The 26,671-nt window shown below is 47.8% G+C and overlaps 1 protein-coding gene and 1 long non-coding RNA gene across 5 annotated transcripts in view; one reads left to right on the top strand and one right to left on the bottom strand.

The window, feature by feature from the left end:
• SULF2 (sulfatase 2) overlaps positions 1-26,671 on the top strand; it is a 141,507-nt gene that overhangs the window by 75,973 nt on the left and 38,863 nt on the right. For all 3 annotated transcript variants that reach the window (XM_021077816.2, XM_021077817.2, XM_085004176.1), the window contains exons 4-5: positions 9,225-9,376; positions 24,349-24,518. In XM_021077816.2, the coding sequence (XP_020933475.2) occupies positions 9,225-9,376; positions 24,349-24,518 (322 nt within the window). The remainder of the gene's footprint in view (positions 1-9,224; positions 9,377-24,348; positions 24,519-26,671) is intronic.
• On the bottom strand, positions 21,504-26,503 carry LOC146395348 (uncharacterized). 2 transcript variants are annotated; one of them, XR_014832583.1, is made up of 3 exons: positions 26,253-26,503; positions 24,788-25,016; positions 21,504-24,665 (listed from the first exon to the last, which is right to left on the bottom strand). It is a non-coding gene; the product is annotated as an uncharacterized LOC146395348 (long non-coding RNA). The 2 variants fall into 2 exon arrangements; XR_014832582.1 differs by lacking the exon at positions 24,788-25,016 and having other exon boundaries at positions 26,253-26,438.

The raw sequence follows: 26,671 nt of genomic DNA, 5'->3' as shown, positions 1-26,671 counted from the left end.
GATGGAAATCCCTTCCAATAAAACATCAAGTTAGGAACCTGACTAGTATCCATGAGAATATGGATTTGATCCGACATTGGGTGGGTTAAGGATCCAATACTGCCATGAGCTGTGGTGTAGGCCCCAGACAGGACTCAGATCTGGCGTAGCTGTGGTGTGGGCCAGCAGCTGTAGCTCTCATTTGACCCCTATCCTCGGAACCTCCATATGCTGCAGGTGTGGCCCTAAAAAGTGGAAAAAAAAAAAAATGGAGTTCCCGTCGTGGTGCAGTGGAAATGAATCCAGCTAGGAACCATGAGGTTGCGGGTTCAATCCCTGGCCTCACTCAGTGGGTTAAGGATCCGGTGTTGCTGTGAGCTGTGGTGTAGGCCCCAGACGCAGCTTGGATCTGGCGTTGTTGTGGCTCTGGTGTAGTCTGGCAGCTGTAGCTCCAATTCGACCCCTAGCCTGGGAACCTGCATATGCCGTGGGTACGGCTCTAAAAAGACAAAAGAGAAAAAAAAAATTCAACTGCCTCCTCCCAGGGGGGCTGCCTTGCCCTGCCCAATCTGTATGCCTCTCCCAGTCCCTTGACCCGTCAGCAGCTCTCACAGTGTGCCCACTCTTAGCCGGGTACCAGGCCAGGGCTACAGTGCCCAGAAAAGGCCTGTGCTTTGTGGACCCAGCATCCTTGGGAAGATGATAATTGACAAGAAAACAAACATACCCACAGGGTAACTTCAGAGAGTGCCCAGTGCTACGGAGAAGATAAAAGAGCCTGCTGAGTCTAGAGGGATGGGTGGCCTTAGACAGGGTGACGAGGGACATGTTCTCAGAGGGGGTGACATCTGGTCTGAGACGAACGGTCTGAGAGGGGGTGAGAAAGAGTCAGTCCGTGTAAGAAGGGAGAAGACAGGTGTCCGAGGCAGAGGGAAGAGCAGGTGCAGATGCCCTGAGGTGGCAGGGAGTTTGGCACATTTTAAGGAGTAAGAGGCCGGGAGTGGCCAGAACAGGGGTGAGTGATGGGAGATGCGGGCAGAGGTAGCAGTTACTGAAGGAGGATGACGGGACAGACCTCGGGTTCAGAAGGTCCCTTCTGGCTGGTTGGGGGTATCTGGGTTGTGGGGACAAAAGGGGAGGCACCAAGTCCAGGTAAAGGCTGTCTCCTCGCTGACCAGCGAAACGAGGATGAAGAGGCCGGGTTCGTTTCTCCCTCTCTTCGGACTCCAACACCCTGGCGGCCTTGCCTCCTTCATTTGGACTCCCAAACACTAGACCTGAAGAGTTAGGTCGCAGCTTTTGCACAGCTGTCACACAGAGGGTGTTAACGAAATCCCAACCCATTTTTCCACCTTTCAGTCCTTGAGCTGGAGATTCAAAATCCCAGAGCAGAGTCCGATTGGCCAAGTTTGTCATCCACCCGCCCCTTGGGTGGGGAAAGGCACCTTGATGGACACTTGGGACCTTTGAGAGGAACCAGGGGGTGCAGTGGCTGTGGTTTTTCAGGAGTCACCTGAAAGAAAGTATATGTATACGTGTGTGTGTGTGTATTCATGCATGTCTGTGTATATTGGTACATTGGCTCCATATTATGAGGAAACCACCCAATCAAAATGAATAAATATTTAATGGAATGTTTCTATTTAAATATAAACAATGAAATATAGCATGAAGCAGCCCGTTCACTGCAGAATATTTCGACTCTTAGTTATTTATCGATAATCTCTAATGTAGGATGTGGGTGGAGATGGCGTGGGGTGAATGTGTGCTCGGAGGAGCCAGTGTCCCGGAAATGGCCCCGTTGACAGTTCCACCCAGATGGCCCAGGATGGGGGGGAGAAGTCCCGAAGGTGGGGTTGCTGTAAGTGGACCGCCTCCTACCTAGGACATGCCAGGTACTAAGTCACATTCCGTACCCACGTTCGTTCCTCCATGCCCGGTGACAGTAGGCTCCGTGTCATCCTTGTCCATCGAGGCACAGAGGGCTGAGGTCAATTGCCTGGGGTGAGTGGTAGGCGGGAGCAGACCAGACAGCCTGGGCTGCAGAGATGGGCACTGGATGCCCTGTCACCTCTGACGTCACCCAGACTAAGGGGACTGGCTGCCCAGAGATGCAAAATAATAGTATCCCCCACCCTCACCCAACCCAACCCGCTCTCCAGCACAGAGAGTGACGCCAGGTACCCATCTTATTCTAGCTGCTGAAACCCTCCGTCTCCCCGAATCCAAAATGATGCCTCCGTCTGCCTCCTGTGCCAGGTTTACTGCCCTGATCTCAGTCTCCGGTCGCTGCGAGACGCAGCTTTTACAGACCACAAATGCAATCATTACGAGGCAATTTCACTTGGATTCGGGGCTGGGAGAGCTATCAGAAGGGCCTGGCTCTTCCCTCAGGCTCCGAATGGGTCCCCAGCAGCACTTCACTCAGACAAATGGGGAAAGCAGTGGCCAGGGGGGAAGTGGGCGCTCAGTGCTTTCCCGCCAGTGCTGCCTGCCAGGCCTGCAGGTCCGGGAAGGACGTGTGGGTCCATCATCCCCTCCAAGCAGGAAAGGGGAGAGGCTGGATTCTGTCATCTGTCTCTGCAGGGCCCCCATCAGACCAGGTATTAACAGAGCAAGAAGTTGGCCAAAAAGGGGTGGGGGGGGTGCCTTGGTGCTAATGTAACACTTAGGGAGCACCTGTTATGTGCCACTGCTAAGGAATACGCATCTATTAGTTCTCACAACCATCCCACAAGGTAGATACGGTCGTTAGCCCTGACTTATACGTGAAGAAACTGAGGTACAGAGAGATGAAACAACTTGCTCGAGGTCACACAGCTTTCACTGTTGCAAAATAATCCCCAAGAGTCCCTGTAACATCCCTCCCTCTGAGACATCCTCACCCTCGTCCTCGCAACCACGTTTCCTCATTTATATTGATGACGAAGCGCGCCCTTGGCTAAGTTTGGCCGCCTGTCTAGAATTTCCGGCACAGTGAGTGCCACCATTCCCACGGCCACCTCCCTTCACTGATCCCATTGGCATTCAACTCAGCTCTCGGTGTCACCGTGCTAACCTTTCTTTCCTTGGCTGCACGTTCGCCTCTGATGGCCAGCTCTCTCCTCTTGAGAGCCCACTTTTGTAAAACGTCCTGTAACTGTGGCACTGGGAGACAAGGAGGCAATACAACTACACGGGTTGCTGTCTGTGCGTGAACAGAACGGGCACTGGTGGGCAGTGATTGGTCACCGTTAGACTTTGTAAGAAGCAACGTGATTGGCTACTAAGCGTGATGGACATCTGTTACTACCACAGTGATTTGTGGACAGAGGCGCTAGTAGTGAAGTTTGTGCTTCATACGATTAGAGTTATGACACTGCTTTCGCTAAGCGTAGACCACGCTGTGGGCGACTGGTGTCATTTAATCAAAGTGGAGAATCTGGCATTGGTGCATGTGAGGACGGCCCGTAACCAGCTGCTCCTGTCCTTGTTGTCACTGCCATCTTTCTTGTTGTGTCATCGTTGTGTGTGTCATTCCTTGGTGCTATGGAGCCCCCACTGCCCCGGCCTGTTTCAGAATCTACTTCTGCTGAACTGGCTTCTCTTCCTCCAGGTCACTGCAGCCGTATTTTAAATCCCAGAGAAATCCTTCACCCCACGCAGGGAATTTTGCCGTACACCAAGGGTTGGAAAACTTTTCCCACAAAGAGCCAGAGAGAAAATATTTTGAAGTTGGCAGCCGTGTGGTCTTTGTTGCACCATCCCCAACTCTGCCATTGTGGTGTGCGAGCAGCCACAACTATACGTAAACAAGTGGGTGTGACTGTGTTCCAGTGAAATTATTTACAGAAACAGGTGGCGGGCTGGCCCAATTTGGCTTGCCCAAACCCAGCTCTACACTGAGCATCTCACTGTCTTTTCCTTGGGTCTTTTAACTGTAGATGAAAGACCTCAACCCGAAGTGAATTAAGCAAACAAAACAACTATAGAAATGGAATGGTGGGATTTATTGGTTTATGTAACTCAGGGTTTCTCACCCCTGACCCTACGGACATCTTGGCCACGATCATTCCTTTTCCTGGGGAGCTACCCTGGGCATTATAGGATTTACTAGCATCCCTGACTTCTACCCACTCAATGCTAGTAGCACCCCACCAAGTTGTGACAACTCCAAATGTCCCCATCATTCAATGTCCGCTCATACTGGGAGATACTATATAACTGAAAATGCTGACATTTAAGATGATTTCAGTAAGAGTGGACATGGGGACTCAAACCAGAATACGTCTCTCTTTCGCTCCATCTCTCACCTCTGCTGCTGTCTTCCATGTTGCTTTACCTTCAAACAGACGCCCCTGTCTTGGTGGCAGTATAGCTGCCAGCAGTTTCAAGCTTCTATCCTACCAGCTTCAAGCCCCATGGAAGAAAAACTCCTCCTTCCCAGTAGCTCCCTAAAATCCCAGGGCTGACTCTCCTTGGCCCAGCTTGGGTCACATGTCTATCCCTGAACCAGTGGCAGTAGCCAGAAGAATGTAGTGCTCTGATTAGTCAGGCTGAGATTATGCATGAAGCCTTGGAGCCAGGAATTAAGAGCAGCCCGTGTGTACTTAAGTAAGAAAGTAGTGGTACCCAAAGAATCAGAGTCAGGAGCAGGCAGACAAAATAAAAGTCTCTGTTGCCAGGTGTAAATATTTCCACCTAGGGCCTACTGCTTGGGAGCCAGTTACTGCTCCGTCCTTTCAGTTGATGCCAGCCCTGCATCCTAGGGGCAGCCATCAGCCAGCACATTGTCAGTGGTCTTTCCTGGCCTGGCATTTCATTCCTCTTGATCTGCCTGCCAAGTCATTCCACCCCCACAGTACCCGCAGCTTGCTCTTCCTTTTGCACTATCCCAGCAGCGAAGGCTCAGTGAGTCCAGGCTCCAGTCATGACATGGGCTGTATTTTTCATCTTGATTTTAATTCCAGCTCATTCTCCTGCCTGTATCTCCCAGCCTGGGAGCCCCAGGGCCCGTGCTAATTTGCTTCTCCCACCTCAACCAGTGCCGGAATAAGCATTTTTAAAACTGCCTTGGGGAAATCTAATCAAATGAAAGCAAAATCTAATTTGGCGCTAAAAGCCTTTGACTGAAGCCCTGTTTTCCAGGGCCTTGTGGAGGCTGAATAACAAGCTCTGGTTGGGGGTTAGAGAGAGGAGAGAGATGTGAAAGCGGAGATCCTAGCGGAGGAAACAGCTCTGGATGTGTTGACATCCATAGCATCGGATAACAATAGGCAGAGATGGGCTTCCGTAGTCACCCCACCTCCCACCCCCAAGAAATATTTATCCCACCAGCTGGGCCAAGAATTTCAGCTCTTTAGCATTCCAAGTTGCACATTCATCAGAAAGACTGTGGCTGATGGAGTTTCCATCATGGCTCAGCAAGAACAAACCCGGTTCGTATCCATAAGGATATGGGTTCCATCCCTGGCCTCGCTCAGTGCGTTGCCATGAGCTGTGATGTAGGTCATAGATGCAGCTCGGATCTGGCGTTGTTGTGGCTGTGCCATAGGCCGGCAGCTGCAGCTCTGATTTGACATGTAGCCTGGGAATCTCCATATGCTGCAGGTGTGGCTCCCAAAAAGAAAAAAGAAAAAAAAAAAAAAAAGACTGTGGCTACAATCTTCAGGGGAAAACCAGTAGGATCATGACCTGGGGGCCGGGCAGACCTGGGAGAGAACCTCATTTCTTGAGGAACCTCCCTACTGTTTTCCCTAGTGGTTGGACCAGCTCACATTCCCACCAACAGTGTAGGAGGGTTCCCTTTTCTCCACACCCTCTCCAGCATTTGTTATTTGTAGAATTATTAACGATGGCCATTCTGACCAGTGTGAGGTGGTACCTTGTTGTAATTTTGATTTGCATTTCTCCAGTAATTAGTGATGTTGAGCATCTTTTCATGTGCCTCTTGGCCATCTGTATATCTTCTTTGGGGAAATTCTATTTAGATCCTCTGCCCATGTCCTGATTGTTGCAGTTGTTTGTTTTTTTGCCATTGAGTTGTATGAGTTGTTTGTATATTTTGGAGATTAAGCCCTTGTCAGTGACTTCGTTTGCAACTATTTTCTCCCATTCTGTAGGTTGCCTTTTCATTTTTTTTTTTTTTTATGGTTTCCTTTGCTGTGCAAAAGCTTTTAAGTTTGATTAGGTCCCATTGGTTTATTTATGTTTTTCTTTCTATTGCCTTGGGAGACTGACCTAAGAAAACATTTGTGTGGTTGATGTCAGAGAATGTTTGCCTATGTTCTCTTCTGGGAGTTTTGTGATGTCTTGTCCTAAGTCTTTAAGCCATTTTGAGTTTATTTTTGTGCATGATGTGAGGGTGTGTTCTAGTTTCATTGATTTACGTGCAGCTGTCTAGTTTTCCCAGCACTACTTGCTGAAGAGACTTTTTCCCATTTTATAGTCTTGCCTCCTTCAATGAAGATTAATTGACCATAGGTGACAGGGTTTATTTCTGAGTTCTCTGTTCTGTTCCATTGATCCGTGTGTCTGTTTTTTTTAATCAGTACCACACTATCTTGATTACTGTAGCTTAGTAATATTGTCTGAAGCCTGGGAGAGTTATGCTTCCTGCTTGGTCTCTTCCCTTTAGGATTGCTTTGGCAATACTGGGTCTTTTATGGTTCCATATAAATTTTTGGATTGTTTGCTCTAGTTGTATGAAAAATGTCATGGGTAATTTTATAAATGCTTTTATGGCATCTATTAAGTGTGTGTGTGTGTGTGTGTGTGTATAGTCTGTCTTTTTAGGGGCGCATCTGTGGCATATGGAGGTTCCCAGGTTAGGGGGTCTAATCGGAGCTGTAGCCACCAGCCTACACCAGAGCCATAGCAACGCCAGATCCAAACCGCATCTGTGACCTACACCACAGCTCACAGCAACCCCGGATCCTTAACCCATGGAGCGAGGCCAGGGATCAAACCCACAACCTCATGGTTCCTAGTCAGATTTGTTTCCACTGAGCCATGACGCGAACTCCGGCATGGGTAATTCGATGGAGATTGCATTGAATCTGTAGATTGCTTCAGGTAGTATGGCCATTTTAACAATATTTATTATTCCAATCCAGGGGCATGGGATATCTTTCCATTTCTTTGAATCCTCTTTAATTTCCTTGATTCATGTTTTATAGTTCTCAGCATATAAGTCTTTCACCTCCTTGGTCAGGTTTATTCCTCAGTATCTAAGTTTTGAGGGTGCAATTTTAAAACATATTGTTTTTTATATTCCTTGTCTAATATTTCATTATTAGTATACAGAAATGCAACCAATTATTGAATATTAATCTTATACCCTGCTACTTTGCTAAAGTCATTGATCAGCTCAAGTTGTTTTTGTGTGGAGTTTTCTATGAATAGTATCATTGCACCTGCATATAGTGACAATTTTACCTCTTCTAATTTGGACGCCTTTTATTTCTCTTGTTTGTCTGATTACTGTGGCTAGGACTTCCAATACTATGTTGAATAAAAATGGTAAGAGTGAGCATCCTTGTCTTATTCCAGACTTTAGCAGGAAGGTTTTCAGCTTTTCTCCATTGCGTATTACATTGGCTGTGGGTTTGTCATAAATGGCATTTATTATGTTAAGGTATGTTCCCTCTGTACCCACTTTGGTGAGAGTTTTTATCATGAATGAATGTTGGATTTTGTCAAATGCTTTTATGGCATCTATTAAGATGATCATAGGGGTTTTGTTTTTACTTTTCTTTTGTTAATGTGTATTACATTGATTGATTCATGTGATTTTTTTTTTTTTAAGTAAGCGTGGCAGGTGATGTGATGCATACATGCAGGGACATGCACTGCTGGAAACGTCCAGCTCAGTGGCATTTCACCAACCAGACCATCTGTGTTCCAGCAAGAAATAGAACAAGGTCATCACCACCTGAGAAGTCCCCATGCCCCTCCACCCACCCTTTCCCCATATCCAGTGATAACCACTGCTTCTCTTTCCAACAACATAGTTTTTTGTTTTTTGGGGGTTTTTTTTGCCGATTTTTGAACATCCTGCAAATGGGATCATACAGTGATTCTTTTATATCTGCCGCCTTTTTATCTTTTTTTTTTTCATTTTTTAAAGTTTTATTGACATAGAGTTGATTTATAGTGTTGTGCTATTTTCTTCCGTACTTCAAACCGTCATTTATATATATATATATATATATATATATATATATATATATATATGTATTCCCTTTCTTATATTATCTTCCATCATGGTTTACCCCAAGAGACTGGATATAGTTCCCTGTGCTGCCTTATTTCTCTTAACACTAGTTGGTTGTTATCGTGTGTGTGTGTTAGTGAGGGTGGCACTAGTCCTTTCCTTCTCATTTCTGTGTCATATTCAAGTGTGTAAACATGCAGGGAAGTATTTCTCCATTGTTGTGTGGCTGGACAGCTGTTTTGTTTCTCTTTATTTGCTGTCATGCATAGTGCTGCTATGAGCGTGTCCTGCACTTGTGAGTGTGTTGCTGCTGAGTAAATACCCAGGATTCAAGTCACTGGGTCTGACGGTATGAATATGATCAAGTTCAGCAGACGCTGCCAAACAGTTTTCCCCTGTGGTCAGATCAGTCCACACACCCACCAGCAGCTGCGAGAGTTCCAGTTGCTCCAAGCCCCCACCAACAACTGGCCTTGGTCTGTGTTTTTAATGTTAGCCATTCTAGTCCCATGCAGTAGATAGACTCCAAGGGGTCCATAAACTTGAATGGAAAAAAAAAAAAAATTACACTAGTTTTCACTCACCTGCAACAGACACATGGGTTTTGCTTCAATTATGAATGTAGGCCACAAACCACGCTGTGTCGGCAGAATCTATAGCTACGCCATCCGTGAAACTCACTGATGTCTCAATATTCCATTGCCATTGCTGAAGATAATCACAGAATAAAATGTGTACTTATTGCTGCTTTGAAATGATCACTCCTTGCAAGGCCTTGTATTTAATATCTTCGTTTTTTTAAAGAACATATTATTCTATGGCATGTTCTCTTAAATATTTTGATAACGATATTTCAAAATAATTGATTTTCGCTGATTTTGGTGCTCTGCATGTGAAACATTTGAGAAGGGGGTCATAGGCTTCGCTGGCCCAACAGAGGGCCCTGTGGCTCCGAGGGCACGCAGTGGTGTGGCGATTACTGTTGGGTGATGGCCAGAGAAGGCTTTGCTCTCTGTGTCCTCACCTGGTCTCTTGGTCCTTCTCCCTCCAGCTTTCTTCGGGAAGTACCTTAATGAATACAACGGCTCCTACGTGCCCCCGGGCTGGAAGGAGTGGGTCGGCCTCCTTAAAAACTCCCGCTTTTATAACTACACGCTCTGCCGGAATGGAGTGAAGGAGAAGCACGGCTTTGACTACTCCAAGGTGAGTCCCCCATCCTGGCTCGGCGGGGGTGGGGGCGGCGGGGCTCAGCCTGGGTTCAGATGGTGACTCTGACTTAAACACCTGACCTGGAACAACTTACATCCTCTGCGTCCGTTTTTTCATTCCTCAAATAACAGTCTCTAAGAGTATGGTTTTATTTTTTTTAATTGAAGTATAGTTAATTTACAAAATTGTGTTCGTTTCAGAGGTACAGCAAAGTGGTTCCATCATACCGTTTTTTCAGATTGTTTTCCGTTATAGGTTATTACAAGATATCAAATATATAATTCCCTGCTCTGTATAGTTGCTAAATAGATAAACAACAAGTCCTTGTCGCTTGTCTGTTTTAGGCACAGTGTTTGTTAATCCCATACACTTAATTTATCCCTTCCCCAGTCCCTTTCCCCTTTGGGAACCGTAAGTTTGTTTTCTGTGTCCGTGAGTCTGTTTCTGTTTTGTATGTAGATTCATTTGCATTATTTTCTTTTTTAGATTCCACATATAAGCGATATCATATAATATCTGTCTTTCTCTGTCTGACTGACTTCCCTAAGTATAATACTAGCTCCATCTGTGTTGCTGCAAATGGCAACATAACAACATTGGAGTTTTTTTTTTTTAATTGAAATATGTTTGATACATAACATCGTATAAATTGAACATGTACAGCATGTTGATCCGATCCGTGTACACATGGCCGTGGGCCTGCCATTATCGCTCACACCTTTACCACATCCCATAATTATCATTTCTTTTTCTTGGTGGGAATAATTAAGACCTAGTGTCTTAGCAAGTTGGATGTTTTTAATGTAGTATGTTGCCTATAATCACTGTGCTGTGTCTTAGCTCTCCAGGGCTTCTTTATTTACTGGTTGTCAGTTTATCCTCGTAAAGAGCCTCTCTCCAATTCTCCCACCCTCAGCCCTTGTTAACATCCGTTTTACTCTCTGTTTTTATGAGTTCGACTCTTAATTCACACAGTATTCTCTGTGTGACTCATGTCACTTAGCATAACATCCTCACGGTATGTCCATGCTGGTGCAAGTGGCAGGATCTCCTTCTTTCTCATGACTAAATAATATTCCAGTGCAAGTGTGTGTGTGTGTGTGTGTGTGTGTGGTGTTTATATATAGCACATCTTCTTTATCCATTCATCGTTAAAGACAGTTAGGTTGTTTTCATATCTGGGCTGCTGAGAATAATGCAGCAACAAACATGAGAATTCAGATTTCCCTTCTAGATCCTGATTTCATTTCCTTTGGCTAAATACTCTGAAATGGAGTCCTTAGATCATATGGTCGTTCCATTTTTAATTTTTTGAGGCATCTCCATGCAATTTTCCATAGTAGCTGCACCTGTTTACATGCCACCAACGGAGGTGGACGGAGGTTCTCTCAGCAAGACTCATCCCCACCACGGCTTGTTATCTCTTGTCATCTCTCTCTTCTCTTCTTGATGGGCACCATTCTAGCATGTCAGGTGATATCAGAGCATTGTTTTACGACATTTTGCCGAAGCAGAACTTTCTTGCACAAAGTGCACGTGTAGAGTATACAGTTCAATGGATCTTCACAAACGGAACAGACGTATGGATCCAGCACTCCCATAGGTCAAGAAGTAACTGTCTCCACCAGCCCCAGAAGGGCCCCTCATGTAACTCCTTCCACCAACCATCCTCCCACAAGGATACCCATCACTCAGACTTCCAGCATCACGGATTAATTCTGTACCCATTTTTTTTTTTTTTTTTTTTGCTTAACACTCTGTTGAAATTCACCCATGTTGTTAGAGCATGAGTGGAAACCCTCCATTCTTATTGGATAGCATTCCATTGTGTGATTATACCTTAATCTATCTCCTGTGTCAGAGTTGTCCTAGTCCTGATTTGTTGAACTAGTGCAACAGGTGCATAGATCCTAAGTGGACAGTCCAGGGGGGTTCCACATGTGTGTGTGTCGTTTAAGTGCCACCCAAATCAAGCTGTATGATATTTCCAACCCCACAGGCTCCCTCATACACCTTTCCAGCCAAAACCCCCAGCCCACAGGTCACCTCTGTTCTGCCTTCTATCACCATGAGTTAGTTTTGCCTGTTCAAGGAACTTCACATAAATACGAGTTTCCATCGTGGCTCAGCAGTTAGTGAACCTGACTAGGATCCATGAGGATGCGAGTTCAATCCCTGGCCTCGCTCAGTGGGTTAAGGATCCAGCATTACTGTGAGCTGTGGTGTAGATCACAGATGAGGCTCGGATCCCACGTTGCTGTGGCTGTGGCATAGGCCGGCAGTTATAGCTCCAATTGGACCCCTAGCCTGGGAACCTCCATATGCTGTGGGTGCGGCCCTGTAAAAAGCCCTAAAGAAAAGAACTCCACATAAATGGAACCACATCATGCATGCTCTTAGTGTCAGCTTTTTCCATGCAACATGATGTGCATGAAGGGTGTGAAATATATCCAGGTGGTTGTGTGTCCTTTTCATTGCTCTGTAGTATTCTGTTGTTTAAGTAGATGGCAGGTATTCATCCATTCAACGGCTGATGGTGATTTTGGTTGTTTCCAGTTTGGATCTATTATGAGTTAAGCTGCTGTGAGCATCCTGACCCATGGCTTTTGGTAGACGTATGAACCCATTTCTTTTGGTTGTACCCCTGGGAGTAGAATTGCTGGGACATAGGATGTGTTACAGGGTTGAACCAGGCAGAAATGTATTAGGGTTCCAGTTGCTCCACACTCCTCAACACTGATATTGTCCTTTTGGTTACAGCCATTTTGCTGGGGGTATGGTGGTACTTTCTTGTGATTTTCACATAGGTTTTTGAGAAACACATGAGTTAATACACGTAGAGCATTAGAAGAAGACATTATATGTAGCAAAGGCCTGGAATAAACTAATTAAGATCAGGACCCCAAACTTTCTCTATAAAGGGCTGGATACTAAATATTTTAGACTTTATAAGCCATAGTCTCTGTTGAAACTGCTCAAGGCTGCCCTTGCAGTGCAAAAGCACCATAGATGATACGCAGATAAATAAGCGTGGCTCTATTTCAATAACTTTATTTACAAAAATAGGCAGCAGGCCCTGATGTGGCTGTAGTTTCCTGACCTGTGGCTTAGACAGTGATGGTGATGATGACAAAGAGGAGAGACTAACAGTGATGTTTCATCAAACTTATCATTTAAAAAAAAATTCTGGAGGAGTTCCCGCTGTGGCACAGCGGGTTAAGAATCCAGCATTGGAGTTCCCGTCGTGGCTCAGTGGTTAACGAATCCGACTAGGAACCATGAGGTTGTGGGTTCGGTCCCTGCCCTTGCTCAGTGGGTTAACGATCCGGCATTGCCGTGAGCTGTGGTGTAGGTTGCAGACGCGGCTCGGATCCCAAGTTGCTGTGGCTGTGGCATAGGCCGGTGGCTACAGCTCCGATTCGACCCCTAGCCTGGGAACCTCCATATGCCATGGGAGTGGCCCTAGAAAAGGTAAAAAGACAAAAAAAAAAGAATCCAGCATTGTCTCTGCAGTGGCTTAGGTCACTACTAGGGCATGAGTTGAATCCCTGGCCCAGAGCAGTGGGTTAATGAATCAGCATTGCCACAGCTGTGCATAGGTCCCAGATTCAGTCCCTGGCCCAGGAACTTCCATATGATGCAGGTGAGGCAAGAAAAAAAAAAAAAAATCTGGAGACTGGCAAATATTCCTGCTGCAAATAGGTCAGAGTCAGCTCTGGACCCCCATCCCCCCAGCAGATATGTTATTTCCCTGGATTGTCAAATCCGCCCCTTTTTCTTCCTCATTCCCACTGCCACTAGCCCTGGGCCTTGCTTACTGTCGCAACTGGGGTTCTCTGGGTTAGTGTGATGATTCCTTGGGCCTGCCCACTCTAGTTTGTCTCTAAATGGCTACGCAAGGTCCCTAGGCAGAAGTCACCAGGGGACAGGCAGTCATGCAGACAGTAGAGCAACCTGGGAGTAGGCGAGACAGTAGGGAGTGGTGAGGAGTGTAGAAGACCTATCTGTCTAAAAAGGGGCAGCAAACTCAGATCAGGCCTGTCCATCCATGTTGAACGGTGGGCTCCAGATGGCAAGGTTTCCTGATTTTTCAATAGAAGCTACAGATCTGTACATTTTTTTTTTCCAATGCCATCTTCTGATTTTTGAAATGTTTGGCAAGGAATTCAGACATTTCCAAGATCCTGTGTGAATCTATGGGCCAGACTTGACCATGGTATTTGCTGCCCATTGCATTGTTCCAATGCCCATTGCCCTCCAGGGACCATGCAGGGGACTCAGGGTTCAGAGCCCAACTCTGAACATCTGTGTGCCCTTGGATATGCTGCCTGTTCTTAAGAGCCTCAGTTCCCAAATCTGGAAGAGGAGCATGTGCTAGCATCTTAATAATGATCACTTCTATTTATTGAGCTCCGCCTATGGTCCAGGCACCATGCTGGGTATTTTGTGTGTCATGTTTCTAATCTTCACAAGAATCATATCAGGAGAATGGATTCATTGGATTTGATTATATTGTTCATTCATTCCCTCAACAAGTATTTATTAAGCACCTGCTAATGTGCCAGGCACTGGGCCAGGTGCTGGGTATCCAAGGGTAAACAAAAACAGACCCAGGCATTGTCCTCGTGGAGCTCCCAGTCTGGCATGGGGTGGGGGGAGTTTTATAAACTGTGAAGTGATGGCACCAGTGCATAGAAGCCCATATTAAATGTGTGCCCACAAGCACATCAGCCCTTTCTCCTATTGTGTCATTCCCCAGTGTGAGCCATTTCAACCAGCCCAGACCTGTCAGTTCCAACAACCATCTCAAAACCTTAACTAGTGCTTCCCTGCTCTGAATTTATCCATGTGTTTTCCGTCTTCTCTTCCATGAAGCCTTTCTGGATTGCTCTAAACTACAGGAGTTAGCCTTTTCTGAATCGGACTAGCCTCTTCCAGTTGTTTGCGAACAGAAACCCAATTCAAAATGGCTTAATTGAATGGCTTAATTGAAGAAGAAACATACTAGCCTTTTTAACTGATCCAACAGTAGTGGCATCAGACATGGCCGGATCAGGTGGTGGTTTCTTGTTCCTTTATATTCTGTTTTCTTCTCTTCGACCCCATTCACAGGCTGTCTCTTTGTCTCTCTGTCTCTCTCTCTTCTCCTGGTACCCATATGGCCATCCTTGCATCCTCTCAGCTTCCTGCTCAGCTGCAAACATGGCATCTCCTTCCCAGGATGCCTAGCTTCATCACATCTCATTGGCTCTGGGTCAGTCACATGTCTGTCCCTGAACCAATCAGCGTGGCCAGGGGAAGGCAGTGTTCTGATAGGCTGTAAATCACAGGCTCTACTCCTGATGCAGAGGTGGGATAGCAGGAGCCCTGCCTTTGAGCTCAACCCTGGAACATCCAGCAGAGATTAGAGCCCCAAATAAAAATGGAGAGTTTCCACCAGAAGGAGGCTAAATGCTCAACAGCCAAAGCACACCCTCTCTCACTCCCCTTTTGAAAACACCCGCACATCTGGGGATCCTACCCACCTGTCTCCCTGAGTATAAGTCTGATCAGTCCAGGCCCCGGATGGCACAAACCACACGTGGCATTGCCTGGGCAGTGCCTCTCCCTGACCCCATGTCTCATTCTGCGCATCGTAGGCCTGCTTCCATGACCTCCCGAGAGAATGGATTCAGAGTCCTGATGGGGAGACTTAGCGACGTCTCCGGCTCCTTGGAAATATCAAGCATAGTCGTTCAGGGCTGAATACTCATTTTTTTCTCCTCACAGCCTCAGTGCAGACGGATTCTCCAAATGCCCAGGAAAAAACCCTCCCTCCTCTGTAAAACTCACCCATGTCCACCCCTGGCCTCAGCTCAGCCTGATAATGAACTTACTCAGGGACACTCAGTCCCCTTGGTGCTGAGGACAGGACACGCGGTGGCTGCGGTGTCGCCCCATTTCCTCACATCCGCGCATCCCTGCCTGTGAGTAAGAGGAGCCCCCATGACAAAGGTGCGAGAATTCCTGGGCCCTTGGTTACTGGAGGCGTGGAAACAGAGGGTCGGGGGGCCCCAAGGGGGTCAGAGCTGGCTCAGGTCCAGGGTTCAACTCCCAAGGGTAGCAGCAGGCAGCAGGAGCTGGGGCTCTGGGATGGAGCGGGTGTGAGCTCAGAGTTTCCAGCCGAGGCAGAGCCGGGGGGCGGGAGCCTGGGCTCTGAGCCCCGCACTCTGGGACCCTATGCCTCTGCTGGGTCAGAGTATCATGCTGGCCTGGGGGCCTCAATGGGAGGCCCAGGTAGGGGGGAAGTAGTGACCCTTCCCGTGTGCCCCTCAGAAGGCCCTCTGAGGACTCTGTCCCGAATCACTAATCCCAAAGGTAGGCGGATGCCTCAGAAGGGTCCTCATGGCAAAGTGGGCAGAGAGGCAGCAGTGATGAGGAGGGAATGATGTGAGCAAGTGCTGACGGCTGAAGAAGCCTGGAGAGGGCAGGGCAGGTAGCGGGAGGGAGACGGGAATAACCAGGGCGAGGTGGCCGAGGTGGCCGAGGTGGCCAAGGGTCCAGGGCGCAGGAGGCGCTGCAGAAATGGGGTTGCCGTGAACATGAGCGCATCTGCCCTTTAGCCCAGCACGTGCACGTCCTCTCTCTGTTCTGGAAGCCTCCCTTGTTTGCAGAGGGGGCGTAGCCAAGCCCTTGGCTGCAACTTTGTCCTTGAAAGAAATCAACCAAGAAAGCCCACTAACATGGGAAATGACTAAAGGACCAGGAAGCCTCCCTCCCCTGGAGGAATCTGGAAAGGACGAGGAGCATCTGTGTCTAGAGCCATCAGAAAAGCTTAGGACAGAGGCTGAGTGAAGAGAGCGAGACTCCTTTGGCAGGACTGCCACAGGCGCCTAGTCAGATGTCACCCTCCTAGATGGTCCTGTGTTCAGGGCACCCCTCCGCAAGCCCCTCCCTCCATCACCGATGTCCCACACCTGTATGTCTCAGACTTATGTGTTAATTGTCCTCTCATTCAAATACAAGGCTCTGGAGTTCCCGTTGTGGCTCAGTGGGTTAAGAACCCATGAGGATGCGGGTTCAATCCCTGGCCTCGCCGCTCACTGGTTTAAGGCTCCCGTGTTTCTGCAAGCTGCAGCATAGGTCACAGATGCGGCTCAGATCTGGCATTGCTAAGGCTGCGGTGTATGCTGGCAGCTGCAGCGCTCATTCGACCCCTAGCCCAGGAACTTCCATTTGCCACCGGTGTGGCCCTAAAAAGAAAAATATATATATATACAAGGCTCATGAAGGCAAGAATGTCTATTAGCCTTGTTCACTGCGATGTTGGTTGGATGAATGAATGAATGTACACAGTGTGATAGGATTAATGTAAAAAGATGCATCAGGCAGTTCTGTTAACATACGTAACAGCACATCTGGAAAGATACTCCTCAGTAGGGACAAAAGGGGCCAAGATTGGGAGCAGGGGGTGAGGGGTAATCCAATCAGCTTTGTTTGCACTATTCGAATTTTCACCAGGAAAATGCAGCCATGTGATTCTTGAGGAGCAAAGACTAACACTCCTTTAGAGGGTATCACACACCGGATAGTCTTAGAATCATTATACATCGATTAACCCATGTGTTTCTCACCAGAGCCCATCTGGTGGCTGCTGTGATCATTCCCAATCTTCAGATGAGGAAACTGAGGCACAGAGAGGCTAGGTAACCAGGCCACACGGCTAGTACCTTCAGAATTCAAACCCAGGCCATCAGGCTTTAAAACCCAGCCTCTAAACTATAGCCTGTGGTCAAGCCCAGCCTGCCAGCTGTTTTGCTACAACCCTTGAGCTTAGAATGGTTTTTAACGTTTCTATCTAGCTGGAAAAAAAATCAAAAGAACAGCAATTTTCATGACACGTGAAAATTACATGAAATTCACATTTTAGTGTGCATGAATAAAATGTTACTGCAGCCCAGACATGCCCATGCATTATGGGATTGCTGCTTTTGAGCTACAGTGATTGTAACTGAGACTTCTGGTCCACAAAGCCTCAAACAGTTATCATCTGGCCTTTCGCAGAAAAGGTTAGTTGACACCAGCTATAAGCCGCCACCCACTCCTCCCATTAATATTTTTAATCTGATCTGTGTGGCAGGGGGAGCGGGGGTTGGAGGGGGTGGAGACGGACCAGACAAAAACCATGAAGGCCTGAGCTCAAGCGCTGAATGAATTGCTTACTGGTTTGGCAACCTCAGTGTCCCTATCCGTAAAGTGGCCATGGCGTCTGCTTCCACCAGGTTGCTGTGAAGGTCAGTCGAGCCTCTGTCTGATTGTAATAAGCGCCAGGGTCCACTGTAGGTTCTCTTGATCCACTCAGCAAGTGCGTGTCACGAGCTCACATCGCCGTCTGAAGAGGGGGCGGTTATTGGTCCCATTTTTGAGATGCAGAAACTGAGGTGCCAGAAGGCAGTGGCTCGCCCACAGGTAGCAGGTGATAGAGCGAGAGTTTGAACCCAGTGTTTCTGACACCAGAGCCCTAGGCCTTTGCAAAATGAGTGCTCCTTAGGAATGTGAATCTCTTTTAAACACCAAGTGCTGTAGAAGCCTCCCAAAACTACGGAATTGGGGTGAGGATGCCCTGATGGACGCCGAGAGGATGTGTCCCCACCTCCCCTCTCCATCCTGACCTCCTCCGGCTATCTGGTCACTTAGCCAAGAGGACCCGCCGTGCGTCGAGGAGACTGCCAGCCTGTGGCCCTGGGCAGAAGTGCTGCTTTCCTCCAGCAATCTCCTGCCAATAGGATTTCTCAGAAAGGAAGAGGGGAGGCTGTGGGGTGCTCCTGGGGACACCAGCGACAGGTGGGCTCATGGCTCTCCTTGCTTCTGTGCCAGGCTCAGCCTTTGCCACTGCTTCTGTTGCTAAAGCGATTTGGGAACTCCCTTGGATGTCGGTGCCTGTTCCCAGGGGCCGGGCTCCCGGCTGTGGTCCTTGCCCTTGGCCGGCTCCCAGCTGCTGCTAAACGTGGGGCAGGAGCCTCACCCACCCCCGCACAGGTGGGGCCAGGAGTGCACCGGAGGGAAGTCTAGCTCCTGAACACCCAGGTGTGCCCGCCTCACCTGGGCAGGATGGGGATGCGGGGCTGGTCCAGAGCCAGGGGGAGGCAGGGGGTGACTTCCCCATGGCCTATCAGCTTGTCTCCAGGTTCCAGAAAATTCACCTTTTGGCCTGTGTCGTCCTCCCACCTGTCTCCCCGCTTCCTGTTAACAACCCCAAGTCTCTGACTGGCCCCAGGCACCCCAGACTCAACCTGTCCAGATCTGACCTCTGCACTTCTGCCCTCACCCCGACATTCTCTTTCTCTGGCTCCCCATCCCTGCATCCTTCACCTAAACCAGAAATCGGCAGGGGGCGGGGTGGGAAGCTGGCTGTACCCTCTCATGCACCCGACACATTCAGTGAGTGGACACGTCCTGTCTGTGGGGCCCACTCTCAGCCATCACTGGACAGTGCCACCGCCACCCTGGCCCAGGCCCCTTGTCCCTCCCTCTGATGCCTCAACTCTGCTCATGCCTGTGACTGAGGGCTGCTTCTGGTGGCCAGCCCAGGGCTCACTCCCACCCCTGGAGTCAGCATGGTGCGGTCCCCTCCCAGCCACAGGGGGGCGCTGGGGGGAGGGGCACCAGCTTTAGCTTTCACGTCAGATGTCATCGCAGAGGCCCCTGTGCTGCTGGTGCAGACCTGCAAAGGCTTAGTGTAGGAATGGCTTTGAGGAGGACCAGGGAAGGGAGGACGCTCTTAGATGTGCAGAAAATCCACCCTGCCCCCCGACGGCCCTAATATTCACTGTATCTGCCGGGAGCTGGCTTTACATCAAGCCCTCCCACCCAGCCTGGAGAGGCAGACACCGCAGTCCCCCCACATGCTTCTGTATGTGCAGCATCACAGGTGGAGGAGCCCCTGTGTCACCCTCCCAGCTCTCCTTCCTGTCCCACTGCCTCCTCTCACAGAGGTGTCCTGAGGTTGGTGCTTATCATTCCCACACTGGAGCTGCAGCTGCCAGCCTACGCCACAGCCACAGCAATGCCACATCCAAGCCATGTCTGTGACCTGCGCCACAGCTCACAACAATGCTGGATCCTTAACCCACTGAGCAAGACCAGGGATCCAACCTGCATCCTCATGGATACTAGTCGGATTCATTTCCACTGCGTCATAATGGGAACTCCCCAGGAACTCCCGTTCTTTTATTCCATATGCAGAATCTCAAACAATATAAAATACTGTTTTGTCGTTTTAGACTTTATAGCAATGGTATCATATCCATGTTGATCCCGGAGTTCTAGTTTATTCTTTTCCACTGCTCCAACATTGCATGGTGCGTCCTCTCTGGGAAATGGAGGCCAACGGTGGCTTTTTAAAAAAACAGTGATGCTAAATCACAGCCACATAGGCGTATATATGGTTTTAAAAGCAAATAGTGACTATGAAGAAAAGCAGCCCTCTTCCGGCCCCTCCCTTCCTGACCCTTCCTTTTCACCAAAGAGAACTTCACATCATTTTTAGCTCCACTACTAGTTACAGAATATTTCTGACACCTTTAGATTATGTTCCAGAGCTATGGCAGCAGGTCTTCAATTTACATCATAAAAAATATTATTTTTATGTGATAGGTTCTACAGGGCCCCCTTGTAAAACTTTTGTTTACTCCTCAGAATTATTTGCAAAATGTCTTCAAGGAAAAATATATAAGTAGCAAGTGACTTTCTCCCCCTCTCCCCTTATCCTGGTCCCTGGTTCGCACTTTGGTACCTGTCCTTCTGGATTTTTCCTTGGTGCTCAGAGCATATGAAGAGAGGGGGTTGCTTTCTCCTCTCCACTCTCCCTCCCCTTCTGTTCCACATAAAAACAATAATAATCTTTCAGGGTTTGACTCTGTAGCTTGCTCTTTCCGTTAACAGGGTATCTTGGACAACCGTATCTCGGACAGAAAGTTACACAGCTCTGCAGGGTGTAAAAGCAGTACAAGTTCATTCATCACCTTCCCAGTGCTGGTCCCTGTGGTGCGGTGACTGTCCTTGAGCACAGAGACATAGTGCGCCCTGATCCCTGGAGGCGCGAGTCTGTAGAGGCGTGGATGTATTTGGTACAGTCCACTTTAGGGTAGAAGCTAGAGCCACTTCTTCTCCCCCCCCCCTTTTTTTCCCTCTAAAATAATACCCCTTTTTGAAAGTTATCAGCTTGGACACAGCTGCTTCCTGAGAAGCAGAGAGTATGTTTTTAAGAACTCCTTCAAAAGAAATCAGCAGCTAGAAGTTCACCACACTTCAGGAAGAGTGTGAGCACAGCGCAACTTCTTAGCTGAGCTTTTAAAGCCCTCGTTTCCGGTGCATTGCTTTGCCTCCCGCTCCTCTCTCTTCCTGCCCAGTACCCAGTCAGACCTCACTTTCCTGGAGATGCTGGTGTGTGCCTGTGTTTGTGCTGCTCCTCCACTTGTCCCTGTATTGTACCTGCTGATGGTTCACCCTCTTTGTGTTCCTCAAACACATGGCAAGCTCCTTCCTGCCTCAGAGCTGGTATTTGCTGGTCCCTCTGCCTAGAGCTTTTCCTCTAGATCATTGATTCTCAGGCCCGCCTGCACATTGGAATCCCCTGGGAAGCTTTTTGAAAGTCCACTCTGCAGGCTGAAGCATGGACCAGTTAAACCAGAATCTCTGCAAGAGGGCTCAGGCCTCAGTAAAGCTCCCCTGAGGATTCCAGCAAGCAGCTGAGAGTGAACTCCAGTGATACAGATCTTCCCATGCCCAGCTGCTCATCACTCAGATCTCCACTCAAACGTCCCCTCAGAGAGGCCCTCCCGGATTGCCCCAGCTAAAATGTTCCCCCACCCCAGCTCCCTGTTACTCTGTCACATCTTGTCTTATTTCCTCCTTCTATCACACCTCGTCACTCTCTTGGTTTTTTCTTTATATGTTCATCTGCTCCTGCCCCCAGTAGAGACAATCCCGGAATATAGGAATGTATCCACCATGGAGAGGGAGCGGGGAGGGGGCATGATAGGAGTATGAGATTAAGAGATACAAATGACTATGTACCAAATAGATAAGCAATAGGATATATTGTATAGCACCGAGAATTACAGCTATTATTTTGTAATAATTTTTTCATTTTTTGAAGTTTTATTGAAGTATAACTGATTTATAAGGGTGTGATAATTTCTGCTGTACAACAAGGTGATTCAGTTGTACATATATACACATCCATTCTCTTTCAGATTCTTTTCCCACATAGATTATCACAGAATATTGGCTAGAGTTCCCTGTGCTCTACACCAGGTCCCCACTGGCCAATCATTCCATATACCTCAGTGTGCATATGCCAATCCCAAACTCCCAGTCCATCCCAACCCCCCCCACCTGTCCCCTTTGGTAATCACAAGTTGTCCCAAGTCTGTGAGTCTGTTTCTGTTGTGCACATAAGGTCATTTGTATCCTTTTTTTTTTTTTTAGATTCCACATATAAGTGATATCATATGATGTTTATCTTTCACTGTCTGACTGACTTCACTTAGTATGATAATCTCTAAGTCCATCCATATTGCTACAAGTGCCGTTATATCATCCTTTTTATGGCTGAGTAATATTCCATTGTGTATTTGTACCACATCTTCTCTATCCACTCCTCTGTTGGTGGACATTTGGGTTGCCTCCATGTCTTGGCTATTGTAAATAGTGCTGCAATGAACATTGGGCTGCATATATCTTTTCAAATTATGGTTTTTCTCCGGATAGTAAGTAAGACTGCTGGATTGTATGGTAGTTATAGCATTAGTTTTTTGAGGGACTGCCATATGTTTCCCATAGTGGTTGCACCAATTTATATACCCACCAACAGTGTAAGAGGATTCCCTTTTCTCCACACCCTTGCTGGCACTTATTTGTAGACATTTTGATGATGGCCATTCTGGCTGGTGTACGGTGGTAAGTCATAGTAGTTTTGATTTGCATTTCTCTAATAATTAGTGATGTTGAGCATCTTTTCATGTATTTTTTTTAGCCATCTGTATGTCTTCTTTAGCAAAATGTATATCTAGAACTTCTGCCCATTTTTTCATGGGCTTGTTTGTTTTTCTGATACTGAGCTGCAGGAGGTGTTTGGGATATTTTGGATATTAATCCCTTGTCAGTTGCTTCATTAGCAAATATTTTCTCCATTCTGTGGGTTGTCTTCTCATTTTGTTTATGGTTTCCTTTGCTTTGCAAAAACTTTTAAGTTTAATTAGGTCCCATTTGTTTATTTTTATCGTCATTACTCTAGGAAGTGGGTCTGAGAAGGTATTACTGTGGTTTATGTCAGAGAGTGTTCTGCTTGTTTTCCTCTAAGAGTTTTATAGAATCTGGTCTTACATTCAGGTCTTTAATCCATTTCAAGTTTATTTTTGTGTATGGTGTTAGAAATTCTCTTTCCTCCCATGTATGTTATTGCCTCCTCTGTCAAAGATTAGTTGACCATAGGTGCATAGGTTTATTTCTGGGCTTTCGATCCTGTCTCATTGATCTATATTTCTATGTTTGTGTCTGTACCATCCTGTTTTGATTATTGTAGCTTTGTAGTAGAGTCTGGAGTCAGGGAGCCTTATTCCTCCAGCTCCATTTTTCTTTCTCAGGATTGCCTTGGCTATTCAGGGTCTTTTGTATTTCCACACAAATTTTAAAACTTTCTGTTCTAGTTCTGTGAAAAACACCATTGGTAGTTTGATAGGGATTGCATTGAATCTTTAGATTCCCTTGGGTATTATAGTCATTTTGACAATGTTGATTCTTCCAATCCAAGAGTGTGGTATATCTTTCCATCTGTTTGTGTCATCTTTGATTTCTTTCATCAGCAGCTTAAGAGTTTTCAGAGTACAGATCTTTTGTCTCTTTAGGTAAGTTTATTCTTAGGAATTTTATTCTTTTTGATGTGAGGGTAAATGGGATTGTTTTCCAGTTTCTCTTTCTGATCTTTCATTTGTTAGTATATAGAAATGCAGTAGATTTCTGTGTATTAATTTTGTATCCTGCAACTTTACCAAATTCATTAATGAGCTCTAACAATTTGCAGATGGCATCTTTAGGATTTTCCATGTATAGTATCATATCATCTGCAAACAGTGATAGTTTTACTTCTTCCTTTCCAATTTGGATTCCTTTTATTTCTTTTTCTTCTCTAATTGCCATGGCTAGGACTTCCAAAACTATGTTGAATAAAAGTGGTGAGAGGACATCCTTGTCTTCTCCTTGATCTTAGTAGGGGTTCTTTCAGCTTTTCACTGTTGAGAATAATTCCAATAACTTTTAATGGAATATACGCTATAAAAATATTGAAATCCTGGAGTTCCTACTGTGGCACAGGGACAGGATTTTGATCCCTGCCCAGAGCAATGGATGAAGGATCTGGCATTGCTGCAGCTGTGGCATAGGTCCCAGCTCTGGCTCAGATTCCATCCCTGGCCCGAGAGCTCCATATGCTCCGACTCAGCCAAAAAGAAAAAAAAAAAAAGTTTTAATATATACGTATTTTCAGTATATATCACTGTGTATGAATCACTGTGTTGTACATTTGAAACAAATATAATATTGTAAGTCAGCTGTACATCAATTTAAAAAAATACAGAAAATAGAAAAAATAATTAAATGAGCTAATACATGTGAACACAGGCTAGTGTTTGCTATTATTATTTCAATATCACACATGCGTGCCAAGTTGCGATTCCTCGCCCATCCTCCCTAACCCCCTCCTCTCTGTTTTTTTCTCCATTGTGGGTAATTTGCTTCTTTATTACCTGTTTTACTTGCTTCGTTGTTGCCTTCTGCCCCTTGGTCATTGACTCTGCAAGGGCAGGGATTGTCTGTTTGGGTCACTGCCGTGTCCCGGATGCCCAGCACGGTGCCTGGCACACAGCAGGTGCTCAGCAGGGAGGCCTGGCTCATCACACCTTCTCCTGTCTCTCCTGCCCCCCCAGGACTACCTGACGGACCTGATCACCAATGACAGCGTGAGCTTCTTCCGCACGTCCAAGAAGATGTACCCGCACAGGCCCGTCCTCATGGTCATCAGCCATGCGGCCCCCCACGGCCCCGAGGACTCGGCCCCCCAGTACTCACGCCTCTTCCCCAACGCGTCCCAGCACATGTAAGTTTCGGGGCACTGCCTGCAAAGCTGCAGGGAGGCAGCAAAGGGGGAGGGTCAGGCTTGGCCGCAGTGATGTCAGGACGGAGACCAGGCTGCCTCTTCTCTCTAATCCTCCCAGTGAACAGATCCCAGGAACACACAGCCAGTCTGTGGGGAAACCAGGATATAGATCCAGTAACAACAGGCCAAAGAGGCAACACGAGGTTTCAACGTGCCAGCCACATCCTCCCACCCAAATCTGTGGTTAGAACTGCATCTCAGATGCATACCTATGTCACAGGTGACTTTTGCAATCCTACATATTTTATTTTGCACATTTGAAAAACATTCTTGGAGTTCCCTCTGTGGCGCAACAGGAGTGGCAGTGTCTCTGGAGCACTGGGACGCAGGTTCCATCCCAGCCGGGCACAGCGGGGTTAAGGATCCAGCGTTGCCGCAGCTGTGGTGTAGGTCGCAACTCCCACTCCTGTCTGATCCCTGTCCCAGGAACTCCATATGCTGCGGGGTGGCCAAAAAAGGAAAAAAAAAAGAAAAAGTTCTTTTGAGACAACTAATATATTCACAGGCTTTCTTAGGCTGTTGACCCTGTGGCAGGCTCTGTGCTAAGCCCTTTCCATTGCACTGACTCCTAGAATATTCCCAGTGACCTTGGAGGTATCAGTTCTCTATTGCTGTGTGACAAGTTACCCTGAAATCTAACAGCTTAAAGCACCAGTGTTTATTGTCTCACTGGGTCTGTGAGTCAGGAATCTGGGAGCGGCCTGTCTAGAAGATTCTAGCTCAGGGTCTCCTGAGGTTGCAGGAGTCAGCTGGGGCTGCCGCCCACTGAAGCTTGCCTGGGGCTCACTCACAAGGCTGCCCCTTGACCAGCAGCTCTCCAGAGGGCTCACGAGTGTCCTCACAGCTGGTAGCTGGCCTCCTGCAGAGCAGATGATCAGGGAGACAGGGGGGCAGGATGAGGGGGGAGCCATAGTCTTTTATAACCTAATTTCAAAGGGACACAGCCTCTCTGCCGTATTCTACTGGTCACACAGACCAGTGCTCCTGCAGTCTGGGAGGGGGCCACGCGCGTGTGGGATTACCAGGATGTGGGGGCCATGGAGGGCTCCCTTGGAGGCCGCCTGAGGCACTTGGTACTCCCACTTTATGGGTGGGGAAACTGAGGCCCAGAGGTTAGGGAGCTTCCCGAAGGTCCCCCGCCCAGTAACCAGCAGAGCCAGGATTCAAAGCCAGCCCCATACCCATCTGTCTGTTCACCCCTCCAGTTCTCCTCCCTCCAGCTGGCTAGTCAGTCTTTCTGGAAAGTTCTTCCGCTCTTCTCTGCCTCCAGCCACCTCCTGCTTAGCAGTGATACTCAGCAGCCCTTGCTGTGACATTGGGGCGACAAGGACAGGGCAATTTGGAATCCGCCTGAATATTCCGGGTGTTTAATTTTCATTACAATCAGAATGCATTGCCCTCCGCAACCCCCTGGCTCTGATTGCTTTCTGACAGCGCGCAGGGCGCCTCAGAGGGGATGAGGCAGTGTGTTAACCTTCTCATCCCCTGGTCTTTGGGGAGGAGGGTTTGACAGATGATGAACTGTATTCCAGGGACCGCGGCGCCCCACCCCTCCCTCCCTCCCCAGACGGCACACTGGCTCCCTGCACAAGTCGGCTGCCCGCCCCCACCCCACCCCCAGCCCACTCCTCCCGCCGAGATACCAGCGCCCCCTACCCCCGCCCAACAGCTCACCTTCCTGGGAAGGGGCGTAAGGGCAGCTCTGCCCCACCTAAGGGAGGAGCCGCGGGGTAGGGAACGCAGGCTTTGCTTCTGCAGCTTCTCCTCTAACAGAGGTGCTGGCACCCTGACGCTCAGCAGCCCTGAGTTTCCTGATGAGCTTGTTTGACATTGCCTGCTCATTTATTTTCCCTTTGAGATGAAAATTATAGAAATTGAACATGAGCGATGCCTGCTATTCCCAACCCAGAGCACCCCCTCGCCTTATTAGGGGTGTGTTTGGAAGGCTGTCTTATCTCTGGGGTATAATCATTTCCAAAACAAAACCAAACGCCAGAAAGTTCTGCAGCTGGGATGTTTAATTATAACAGTCAGGGGGCTGAGGAGGGGACAGAGTCCTTGGGTCAGAGTTCCAGATCTTTCTCTCTCAAGGC

Source organism: Sus scrofa, chromosome 17, assembly GCF_054392235.1.
Source record: "Sus scrofa isolate SSC_HxYL_T2T_F1_AM1 chromosome 17, Sscrofa_HxYL_maternal_Yorkshire_Landrace_v2.0, whole genome shotgun sequence".
NCBI lineage: Eukaryota > Metazoa > Chordata > Mammalia > Artiodactyla > Suidae > Sus > Sus scrofa.
Note: the sequence above shows the minus strand (reverse complement) of the source record. Positions and strands in the feature narration are given on the sequence as shown.